The 12,990-nt window shown below is 40.4% G+C and overlaps 1 protein-coding gene across 1 annotated transcript in view; it reads left to right on the forward strand.

The window, feature by feature from the left end:
• LOC120243537 (zinc finger protein 850-like) overlaps positions 1-12,990 on the forward strand; it is a 165,158-nt gene that overhangs the window by 63,868 nt on the left and 88,300 nt on the right. The window contains 1 exon segment of the mRNA XM_039249741.1: positions 7,485-7,492. Within this exon segment, the coding sequence (XP_039105672.1) occupies positions 7,485-7,492 (8 nt within the window).

Below are 12,990 nucleotides of genomic sequence, written 5' to 3' on the forward strand. Positions count from 1 at the left end.
ACATCTGAAACCGATATTACCCTGTGTGTTAACTAACTGGAATTTAAATAAAAGCTTAAAAAGAAAACAATGAGCTAAAACCTTAAAACCCTTAGAAGAAAACAAAGGAGATCTCCATTACTTAGGTTAGACAATGGTTTCTTTTATGTGACACCAACAGCACAGACAACCAAAGGAGAAATAATTACATAAAGTGGACTTTATCAAAGTTAAAAACTTTTGAGCTTCAAAAGACACCATGAAATAAGTGAAAATATAGCCCACAAAATGTGCCCAAAATGTGCAAATTATATGTTCATCAAAAGATTGTATCTTAGAACATGAGGAATTATTACAGAACCTCAGTAAAAAGACAACCAGATTTTTTAAATGAGCAAAGAATTTGAATACACATTTTTCTGAAGAAGGAATAGAAGTGGTCAATAAGCACATAAAAGTGTTCAATATCATTTGGGAAATACAAATCAAAATCAAAATGACATTCTATTTCAAATTCATAAGAATGGCTATAACCCCAAAAGGTGGTGAGGATCTGGAAAAATTGGAACCTTGACATATTTTTGTTGGAATCAAAAGATGATGCAGCTGTTTTAGAACAGAGTTTGGCAGTTCCTGAAGGTGTTAAGCAGAGAGTTACCAGTTACGATATGACCCAGCAAATCCACTCCTCTAAGAGAATATATCTAAGAGAAATGAGATGTGTTCCACACAAAAACATGTACCTGACTTCTTAATAGCATTATTTATAGTAACAAAAGTGAAAAGAATGCAAATGTCCATCAACTAATGAATGGGGAAAAAGATGCTGTATTCATACAATGGAATGTTGTTTGGTAATATATAGGCACGAAGTACCCATCCATGCTAAAACATAGATGAACCTTGAAACATTATACTATGTATAATATGAAAGAAGCCAGTCACAATAGATCGTATTTTGTATAATTTGATTTAGACCAAATGTCTATTTAGAATAGGCAATTTTATAAATAGAAAAAAATAAATTAGTTGTTGCCGGAGTCTGAGGAAATGAGAATGGAAGTAATTGCTAATGCAGATGGGTTTTGTTTTTAGATAATGAGATACTCTAAAATTATGTAGTGGTAATGGTTGCACATCTCCATGAATATAATAAAAACCTATCACTTGTGTATTTTTTTTTTGCCTTTTTCCTTTTTTTTTTTTTTTTTACAAATAGTTTATTGTCAAATTAGTTTCCACATAACACTCTGTGCTCATCCCCACAGTGCCCTCCTCCATGCCCATCCCTCCTCCCCCCCGCATCCATCAGTCCTCAGTTTTTGTCAGCATTCAAGAGTCTCTCATGGTTTGCCTCTCTCCCTTTCCCCCACCATTTCCCCCCTTCTTCTCCCCCTTGTTCTTCCGTCAAGTTCCTCCTAATCCTCCTATACGTGCAAACATATGATATTTGTCCTTCTCTGCCTGACTTATTTCGCTCAGCATAACACCCTCAAGGTCCATCCATGTTGCTACACATGGCCAGATTTCATTGTTTCTCATTGCCATGTAGTATCACTTGTATTTTAAAAAGATGAATTTATGGGGCACCTGGATGCCTCATTTAGTTAAGTATCCAACTCTTGATTTCAAGTCAGGTCATGATCTCATGGTTTGAGGGTTAGAGCATGCCATCAGAGCAGAGCCTGCTTGGGATTCTCTTTCTCCTCTGCCCCTCTCCCACTCACTCTCTCAAAATAAATAAAAATTTTTGAAAAAGGGATGAGTTTATGAAATGTGAATTATATGTCAAAAAAGCTGTTAGAAAAAGAAACGATTATAAGAAAGATGTTAGAGTTGGTAGGGGTGGAGAATGGTGGTAGTGGTGGTTAAATTCACAGAGCTGTTTGCTGATGTGCATAAGGCATCGAGCACATAGTATGCACTCGATGAAATTATTTGTTGTACAGTCACTTTCTCAAACCATCTTTAGTCTGACAATGAGAGGCTGCTGCCTTCAGAATTCCTGAGTTTAGCTAAAGCCATGATTCAATGCAACAGGCAGCTGTTTTCTGTTAGAGAATGCTTTGGATTTGTTCCTTGGTTACTGGGTGAGGGTAGTGTCACTTTCCGTGGCCTGGATGAGGCCTGTGCTTTGGATTCAGAACGCTTCTTGCACTTGAATGTGAGAATGCATCAGGAAAGCACCTGAGGTATTTAGTGTGTTGAGACGGGGGGGAACAGGCAGACCTTGTCGTGGAAAGTATTTCTTTAAGGAATTGGCCCACATAAATACCATTTCCAGGCCTGAGAGCACCATCAGTGTCCTTCCAGTGGGTACTACTTAGAAGGTGGGCACTACTTAGATAAATTTGGATCAGGGTTTCTAAGCTGTAAAAGATGAGTCATTCAGGCCAGGTCAGAGAACCCTAGCAACAGCATGGGGTTTGGGTATTGCTTTAGCATAAATAAATTCTTCTACATTTCTGTTTTCTGGAATTGGGGAGGGGATAAATTGTTTAAACTTCTGAAGATCTTCTCACTATATATGTTGGGGTGTGGAAGGGACCAGGTGCCATGAAAAGGGGAGGAAAGACTTCACTGTCATTTAGAAGTAGGCCTCTTTTCATGGTTTCCTTTTTACCCCTGTCTTCTCAGGACTGCACTTCTCCATGAGAAGAAGCCAGAGGAGGACTCATAAGTTGAAATTCTAAGCCATGCCTTGTGTAAGTTCAAATTTCTTCTTCCTCTTATTGTTTTTTGGGATATGTTTTTTGGGATATGAATATTCAGTATTATTATTCTGAATTATTATTGTTTTTTGGGATATGAATATTCAGTATCCTTATCTCCAGACTGCTTCACCGAGTGTTTGCTGTCCTGCTCACTCCCCTTCTAATGAATGATGGGAAGGAGTCGCAGGTCTTTCTCAACTGCCCCCCTCTTCTCTAACAGTATTTTAGGGATCCATTTGCAAATCAGGAAATGTATTTGAGGAAAGCATAGACCCTCTCCTTTCAGGATGTGGCTTGATGAGATGGTACTACACATGAAAAATCTGGTCTTTCTCATTGACCTGGATGTCCTTAATGATTAAGATGAAAATTGGTGTTAGTCTCAGAATGTGGTGAGCTCTGATCTGTGATTTTAGGATTGGAAATGTGATCAAATGCAGGATTGAGGACAGAGAGAGAATTGTGTCAGGGAATACCTCAGAGATTAATACCAGTGACCGTCCATTTTGAAATTGAATAATATGTAGAAGCCAAGGGCGACATTTGTGTGAGTATAGCTCATCTTTTATTAGCTTTCTGTTGCTCATAATAAGCAAAAGTGTACAGTGAGCAGTGATAAGTGGTAAATATGATCAGCCACATTATTAAATGGTTGAGAGTTTCAGAAACAGCTGTGAAGAACATTAGAGGAGGAGTGCAAACTACTGAAAAATAAGAAAATGATGATAATCTTAATATGGAATATTATGTAGGCTATAAAACTGTTATCTATGAAAGGATTTTCCTGCACTAGGAAGACAGAATATTATTATGAAATTTTTCTGAAACTTGACTTGGAAAGAAATTCTGAAATTATATGTAAATCTCATTTTCTAAGGTAAATATTTTAAAAGACATTTTGGAATGTACCCATCAGGTTTATTTTTTCTTTTCTCTCCCTCCTCCTCTCCTTCTAGCCCTCTCTTTTCCCCTCTCTTCTTTTCTTTTCAGTTCTTTAAAGGGAAAGGAGAAGAAGGAACTTTGAGTTTATTTGAGGATTTGCATGTGTTAGCACACATTATTCTATTTAATTAGAAAACTGCTTATGGGGCACCTGGGTGGCTCAGTCGGGTAAGCGTTCCACTTCAGCTCAGGTCATGATCTCATGGTTCATGGGTTCAAGCCCCACGTTGGGCTCTATGCTGACAGCTCAGAACCTGGAGCCTGTTTCAGATTCTGTGTCTCCCTCTCTCCCTGCCCCTCCCCCACTCGTGCTCTGTCTTTCTCTGTCTCAAAAATTAAATAAATAAAAAAAAAGAGGTCAGGGGCAAGATGGCAGAGAAGTAAGGAGTTCTGTACTTGCACTCGCACCCATACCTCACACGGAAAAGATCTGAAGCCATTGGAAACCTTACGAAACCTGAGAGATTGGGAGAAAAAGGATTCAGAATCCACTGAGAAAGCCTTCCAACGTGAGTGCGAACTGGGGAAGATAAAATCAGGCCGGGATTGGAGACTTCAGGGTCGGAGGCTATCCCCCTCTGCGGGGAGTGAGAGGGGAAAAAGAGAGTCCGAAATAGAAAAACCTCCGCTCGGGGCATAGAAAGACCGTGCTTGCCAAATACCTGCACGCCAGGTCCCCTCACTCCCAACTGGTCCCGGAGGGGCTGCGCGCACATACTGCTTCTTTGTGCTGGCTCCTGGCTGGCTGCACTTCTAGAGTAGCGGCGCGGCTGCCGCCATTGTCCTCCCGGCGGGCTTGGGCCCCTGGAAGAGCTGCGTGCGGACACCAGGCGTCCACGCTCCTGGCTGGCTGGAACTCCAGAGGGAAGGCAAAGAGCTAAAAACTGGGAGATTTGCCCGCGAGTTCGTGTTTCGGGTGACGAGACATAAACCTGGTTTTTCTCACTCCATTGGGCTCCCTGCACCCGGCAGGCAAGCCCCGCCCATGCTCGCCAGCCGGAGCCAGAGAAGGAAGCAGCAATTCTGACTCCACCCCCAGAGCTTGGCAGGAGGCCTGGAACTGCCCCCAGGGGGTTGCCTGGGAAGTTGTGTCTAAGGCAATTTCAGCGGGGCGCGCGGACTGGGACTTGGAGATTGGAACTGGCCTGGATTGAAGACTGCAACCAACTTTGGCTGCGCCCCTGGTACGGGGAGTTTACACGCCCAAAAAAGCGAGGTGCAGCGCTTGGTTCAAGAAGGGACTGGAGCACCGCCACTCTCCTCCCCACAACCGCCAAGGCAGAGCTCCCGCCTGAGGCATTGGATCCCGCCACACCCATCCCTGCTTGAGAGCTGCCCTCCTCCCTTTTTTTTTCTCTTTTCTTTCTTTTTTCCCCAGAACACTGACCTGATTAACTCTGGTCATCGGCCTGCTTAAACAATCACAACGAGTCCATTCTGTAGATGTAAATTCTACGCCTACTGACATTTTCATCTCTTTCTCTCAGGAGTAATTAGACTATATAGTTTCTCTGGATAACACCAGCTTCCTTCTCTCACCTATCCAACCATATTCTACCCTTTACCTCTTTGAAAAAAGCTTCTTATCCCTTCTGCCTGTTCATTCTATTTCCAATTTTGCCTAATCCCCGCCCTGTCTTCTTTCTCTTTCTCTATGCTCTCCAACCAACACTGCATACACCCGGCTATTTAACTGTAGCTGGGAAATCCGGTTATATGCTTTAAACCGTTCTTTGTCCATCGGTTTTCTTCTTTTTTCCTTTTCTTTTCTCCTTTTTGACCCTTTTATGTATTTCATACTCTCTATTATTCGCCCTCCCTTCTCCGTCTTTTCTCTTAACTTTTTCGTTTTCCCTCTCAGTTTGCATGTTAGTTGAATTAACCTGTGTGTTTGTGTGCTCCTGCTCCCTGTGTGTTTGTTTTCTTTTTGCCTGTCTGTTCTCTTTTCCAGGGCTACCTCAAGAAACAAGCCAGAGCACACAAGGTGGAGAGTCCCAAATATCACTACGAATAGGAAAATAAAATAACCAAGGTCCCAACAAGAGAGACCAAGAGATACCATTCAAAAAACACTCTCTGAAAGGATAGGCCCTGGACAGTCTAAGAGTCTTCTTGGATATAGCAGCGCTCATAGGTGCAGAGAGCATAACAGGTCCCTAAAACTAACAAGAGCAGGAAAGCTAACTAAAATGATGAAACGAAAGACCTCTCCTCCAAAGAAACTCCAAGAAGAAATGACAGGTAATGAACTGCTCAAAACAGATATAAGCAGCATTTTATAATGCAGATATAAGCAGAACAAGATTTTAGAATAATAATGGTAAAATTAATAGCTGGGCTTGAAAAAAGCATAGGGGACATCAAAGAAACTATGGCTACAGACAGAATGGAAAATAAAAATAGGCATGAAGAATTAAAAAATGCGATAAATGAGATTCATAATAAACTAGAGGCCTCTAATGCACGGATTGAAGAGGCAGAAAGGAGAATAAGTGATTTAGAAGACGCCATTATAGAAAAACAAGAAGCTGACCAAAAAAGAGACAAACTGATCCAGGAACATGAAAGAAGAGTTCGAGAGCTCAGCAGTATGGTCAAGCACAACAATATCCGTATCCTAGGAATCCCAGAAGAGGAAGAGAGAGGGAAAGGTGCTGAAGGAGTCTTGGAACAAATTATAGCAGAGAACTTCCCCGACCTGGGGAAGGAAGTCAATGTTGAAATATAAGAGGCTCAGAGGACTCCCCTCAGATGTAACTTGAATCGATCTTCTGCACGGCATATCATAGTAAAAATGGCAAAATACAAGGACAAAGAGAGAATTTTGAAAGCAGCTAGGGAGAAAAGGGCCCTAACATACAAAGGGAAACCTATCAGAGTGGTGACAGACCTATCTGCTGAAACTTGGCAGGCCAGAAAGGAATGGCAGGAGATCTTCAATGTGATGAACAGTAAAAATATGCAGCCAAGAATCCTCTACCTAGCACGCCTGTCATTCAAAATAGAAGGAGAGATAAAAACTTTTCCAAGTAAACAGAAATTGAAAGAACTTGTCACCACTAAGCCAGCCCTACAAGAAATCCTGAGGGGGATGCTCTGAAGGAAAGGTTGCAAGGAACAAAGATACCAGAGACACCACCACAAACATGAACCCTACAAAAGATACAAAGACTCTAAACCCACATATTTCAATAATAACACTGAATGTAAATGGGCTGAATGCTCCAATCAAAAGACATAGGGTAGCAGAATGGATTAAAAAACAAAATCCATCAATATGCTGTCTACAAGAAACTCATTTTAGACGGGAAGATACCTTCAGATTAAAAGTAAGGGGATGGAGAAATATATATCATGCTACAGGAAATCAAAAGAAAGCCGGAGTAGCGATACTTATATCAGACAAACTGGACTTTAAATTAAAGACAATCACAAGAGATGAAGAAGGGCACTACATAATAATTACAGGGTCCATCCATCAGGAAGAACTAACAATCATAAATGTCTACGCACCGAATATGGGAGCACCTAAATATCTAAAACAATTAATCACAAACAGAAACAAGCTTATAGATAAGAATGTGCTAATAGCAGGGGACTTTAATACTCCGCTTACAGCAATGGATAGGTCAACCAGACAGAAAATCACTAAAGAAATAATGGACTTGAAAGACACATTGGACCAGATGGATCTGACGGATATATTTAGAACTTTACATCCTGAGGCCAGGGAATTTACTTTCTTCTCAAGTGCGCATGGCACATTCTCCAAGATAGATCACATACTGGGACATAAAGCAGCCCTCAATAAATATAAAAGAATAGAGATCATACCATGCACACTGTCAGATCACAATGCTTTGAAACTTGAAATCAATTACAGGAAGAAGTCTGGAAAACCGCCAAAAACATGGAGGTTAAAGAACACCCTTCTAAAGAATGAATGGGCCAATCAGGCAATTAGAGAGGAAATTAAAAAATATATGGAAACAAATGAAAATGAAAACACAACAATTCAAAATCTATGGGATGCGGCCAAGGCAGTCCTAAGAGGAAAGTACATTGCTCTCCAGGCCTATTTCAAGAGATTAGAAAAAGCACAAGTCCAAAATCTAACAGCTCACCTAAAGGAGCTAGAGGCAGAGCAACAAGAACGCCCTAAACCCAGTAGAAGAAGAGAAATAGTAAAAATTAGAGCAGAAATAAACAACATAGAGACCAAAGAAACAATTGAACAGATCAATGAAACCAAGAGTTGGTTTTTTGAAAAAGTAAACAAAATTGACAAACCTCTAGCCAGGCTTATCAAAAAGAAAAGAGAGAGCACCCAAATAGACAAAATTATGAATGAAAATGGACTTATTACAACCAACCCCTCAGAAATACAAGCAATTATCAGGGAATACTATGAAAAATTATATGCCAACAAATTGGACAACTTAGAAGAAATGGACAAATTCCTAAACACACACTCACTACCAAAATTCACACGGGAAGAAATAGAAAACCTGAACAGACCCATAACGAGTGAAGAAATCGAATCAGTGATCAAAAATCTCCCAACAAATAAGAGCCCTGGACCTGATGGTTTCCCTGGGGAATTCTACCAGACATTTAAAACAGAATTAATCCCAATTCTTCTCAAGCTATTCCAAAAAATAGAAGTCGAAGGAAAACTCCCGGACTCATTTTATGAAGCCAGCATCACTCTGATTCCCAAGCCAGACAGAGATCCAACAAAAAAAGAGAACTATAGGCCAATATCCTTGATGAATACGGATGCAAAAATTCTCAACAAGATCCTTGCAAATCGAATCCAGCAGCATATCAAAAGAATCATCCACCAAGATCAAGTGGGATTCATTCCTGGGTTACAGGGCTGGTTCAACATTCGCAAATCAATCAATGTGATCCATCATATCAATAAAAGAAAAGATAAAAACCATATGATCCTGTCAATAGATGCAGAAAAAGCATTTGACAAAATACAGCATCCCTTCTTAATAAAGACTCTCGAGAAAGTTGGGATAGAAGGAACCTACTTAAACATCATCAAAGCCATCTATGAGAAGCCTTCAGCTAACATCATCCTCAACGGGGAAAAACTGAGAGCTTTCCCCCTGAGATCAGGAACACGACAGGGATGTCCACTCTCACCACTGTTGTTTAACATAGTGCTGGAAGTCCTAGCATCAGCCATCAGACAACAAAAGGAAATCAAAGGCATCAGAATTGGCAAAGAGGAAGTCAAACTTTCACTCTTCGCAGATGACATGATACTCTACATAGAAAACCCGACAGACTCCACCAGAAGCCTACTAGAACTGATCCAAGAATTCAGCCAAGTTGCAGGGTACAAAATCAACGTACAGAAATCGGTTGCATTTTTATACACCAATAATGAAGCAACAGAAAGAGAAATCAAGAAACTGATCCCATTCACAATTGCACAAAAAACCATAAAATACCTCGGAATAAACCTAACCAAGGATACAAGAGATCTGTATGATGAAAACTATAGAAAACTTATGAAGGAAATTGAAGAAGACACAAAGAAATGGAAAAACATTCCATGCTCATGGATAGGAAGAATAAATATAGTTAAGATGTCATTACTACCTAAAGCACTCTACACATTCAATGCAATTCCAATCAAAATTGCACCAGCATACTTCTCAAAACTAGAACAAACTATCCAAAAATTTGTATGGAACCACAAAAGACCCCGAATAGCCAAAGTAATACTGAAAAATAAAACCAAAACGGGAGGTATCACCATCCCAGACTTCAGCCTCTACTACAAAGCTGTCATCCTCAAGACAGTATGGTATTGGCACAAAAACAGACACATAGACCAATGGAACAGAATTGAGAACTCAGAAGTGGACCCAAAAGTATACAGCCAACTGATCTTTGACAAAGCAGGAAAGAATATCCAATGGAAAAAAGACAGCCTTTTTAACAGATGGTGTTGGGAGAACTGGACAGCAACATGCAGAAGAATGAAACTAGATCATTTTCTCACACCATGCACAAAAATCAACTCAAAATGGATAAAGGACCTGAACGTGAGACAGGAAACTATCAACACCCTAGAGGAGAAAGCAGGAAACAACCTCCTTGACCTCCACCGCAGCAACTTCTTACTTGACACATCCCCAAAAGCAAGGGAATCAAGAGCAAAAATAAACTGTTGGGACCTCATCAAGATTAAAAGCTTCTGCACAGCCAAGGAAACAACCCAGAAAATTAATAGGCAACCAACGGAATGGGAAAAGATAGTTGCAAATGACATATCAGATAAAGGGTTAATATCCAGAATCTATAAGGAACTCACCAAACTACACGCCCGAAAAACAAACAACCCAGTGAAGAAATGGGCAGAAGACATGAACAGACACTTCTCCAAAGAGGACATCCAGATGGCCAACAGACACATGAAACGATGCTCAGCATCCCTCCTCATCAGGGAAATACAAATCAAAACCACACTGAGATACCACCTCACGCCAGTCAGAGTGGCTAAAATGAGCAAATCAGAGAACTCTAGATGCTGGCGAGGATGTGGAGAAACGGGCACCCTCTTACACTGTTGGTGGGAATGTAAAGTAGTGCAGCCCCTCTGGAAAACAGTGTGGAGGTTCCTCAGGAAACTAACAATAGAACTTCCCTGTGACCCAGCAAAGCACTGCTAGGAATTTACCCAAGGGATCCAGAAATGCTGATGCACAGGAGCACATGTACCCCAATGTTCATAGCAGCACTCTCCACAATAGCTAAAACATGGAAAGAGCCTAAGTGTTCATCAACGGACGAATGGATCAAGATGTGGTTTATCTATACCATGGATTACTACATGGCAGTGAGAAACAATGAAATCTGGCCGTGTGCAGCAACATGGATGGACCTTGAGGGCGTTATGCTGAGCGAAATAAGTCAGGCAGAGAAGGACAAATATCATATGTTTGCACGTATAGGAGGATTAGGAGGAACTTAACGAAGGACCATGGGGGAGAAGAAGGCGGGAAATGGTGGGGGAAAGGGAGAGAGGCAAACCACGAGAGACTCTTGAATGCTGAGAACAAACTGAGGACTGATGGATGTTGCAGGGGGGAGGGGGGAGATGGGCATGGAGGAGGACACTTGTGGGGATGAGCACTGGGTGTTATATGGAAACCAATTTGGCAATAAACTATTTGTAAAAAAAAAAAAAAAAAAAGAAGAAGAAGAAGAAAGGTTACAATCAGAAAGATTCAATAAAAATTATTCTTGAACATTAAAACAAACAAACAAACAAACAAACAAAAATCTGTGCTTACCTGGCTTTTGTTCATTCCCATTGCTATGCTCAAGAGGCTATGAGTAAGAGTAATAGGAATGTATAGATATTGTTAAGGTGCTCTGTATTTCACATCCACTTCCTTTGTATTACTTACCCACACTGAAAGCTTCCAACTTTAACATATGTGCTCTTGTTTTGGCCCCTTTATGTAATACTTTTTCCTTCCTTTCATTGCGTGCGTGCGTGTGTGCGTGTGTGTGTGTTCTCCTCTCAATTACTTCTAAAAAAATATTTCTTTATTTTGCCATTAACACTTGGACTTGTCATTCCAGAGGTTGGTATTGTTCAAGGATGTGGCCATAGACTTCTCTTAGGAAGAGTGGGAGTGCCTGGACTTGGAACAGAAGGATTTGTATAGAGATGTGATGTTGGAAAACTATAAAAACCTGGTCTCACTGGGTAAGTTTGGTCCCAGTAATTCCACTTCAGTCTTTGTGAAATTAAGGAAATGTTTTAAGTACCTAGCTGAATTTCAGATCCCTGGTCCCAACTAAGTAATTTGTTGCTTATAGACTTTAAAATGGGTAGCTCTGTTGAGTACCTTAATCTTCTCTCTTCTTCAGATATTCTTCCTCTGAATCTTTCTGCAATTGACCTTCTTCCTTTATGAACAATGGGTTCAATTTTATTCTGGATGAACAGAGAATAACCATATCTATTTCCATTCATATAAGCAGGATTTTCCATTTCTAATACAGATGTACTCTCCTTATTAAAGCAAGGAAAAGAGCCCTGGAAGGTTGTACAGGATGTGACAAGAAGTCAGAGCTTAGGTGAGTAAGAGATGGTCAAACAAGGGGAGGCCATTGTGGACAATAGTCAAATTGCTTAATTCATTGGCTACAACTTTGAGATATTAGCTGAGCAGTTCTCCTCAGAGACCAAACCAAGGCCTGTGGAATAAAAGCTTGAACACTGGAAGGAAAAATTGTTTATCATCAGTTACCAAAGGAAACCCCTTCTTACCCCACTTACCACTTCCTTTCTTTTCTTTCATACTCACCTATATTTTCAAACAGGGAAAAGCCCTCCTTCTTCTCCTGTGATAACAGTTGTACCTATGTTTTTGATCCATTGAAACTTGCACGAGTCTTTATCGTACAAGTTTTTTTTTTTTTACATATTTTTATATATTTTTAAAAATATCCTCTATAGTCTTAAGTTTTGAGTGAACAAGAAAGATTCCCTCTCCTCACAGATCTTTCCTAAAAATATCCTCTATAGTCTTAAGTTTTGAGTGAACAAGAAAGATTCCCTCTCCTCACAGATCTTTCCTAGCAGAAGAGAGAGTTACAAATAAGAATGTAGAAGGAAGGAGTGATAAATGTTATGAAGTAAAATAAAAAGCAGGAGGAGAATAATGGAGTAATGGGAAGAGGTGTTTTATAGAGAGTGCTCAGGGATGGCCCTCTGAGGTGCTGACATTTGAGGAGAGAAATGACTAAAGTCCTGAAGTAAGTCATGCTAATCCTGAGAGAAGAGTGTGTAAGGCAGAGGGAGTAGTCCTTGCAAAGGAACTGAGTTTGATGCTTTTGAGGATTAGTAGATAAACAAGTGTGGCTGGGATGAGTGAGGGAGAATAAACATTGAAAATGAGGTTAGAGAGGACGTGGGGCTAGGTCATGGAAGGACTTGTATACCATGATGGAGAATTGGGATCATGTTGAAAGTATGATAAGAAATATTGGCTGATTTTGAGCAGGGGAGTGATGTGATTGAACTTGTTATTTTCAAAGATTATGCTGGTTACTGTATAGAAAATAAAATGGGAACAAGAGTGAAGCAGGAAGACCAGTTCAAAAGCCATTTTTTAGTCCACATTAGAAATTATGGTGGTTCAGAGGGCAGTAGCTTATAAGTGAAGGTGACATGAAGGAGTCAGATTCTGATCAGATTTTATCAAAAAAAATTTTTAAATGTGTATTCATCTTTGAGAGAGAGAGAGAGAGAAAGACAAGAGGGGAAGAGAGGGGGGGAGACATAGAATCTGAAGCAGGCTCCAGGCTCTGAGCT

Source organism: Hyaena hyaena, unplaced genomic scaffold (genome assembly GCF_003009895.1).
Source record: "Hyaena hyaena isolate Hyena2069 unplaced genomic scaffold, ASM300989v1 scaffold_345, whole genome shotgun sequence".
Taxonomy (NCBI): domain Eukaryota; kingdom Metazoa; phylum Chordata; class Mammalia; order Carnivora; family Hyaenidae; genus Hyaena; species Hyaena hyaena.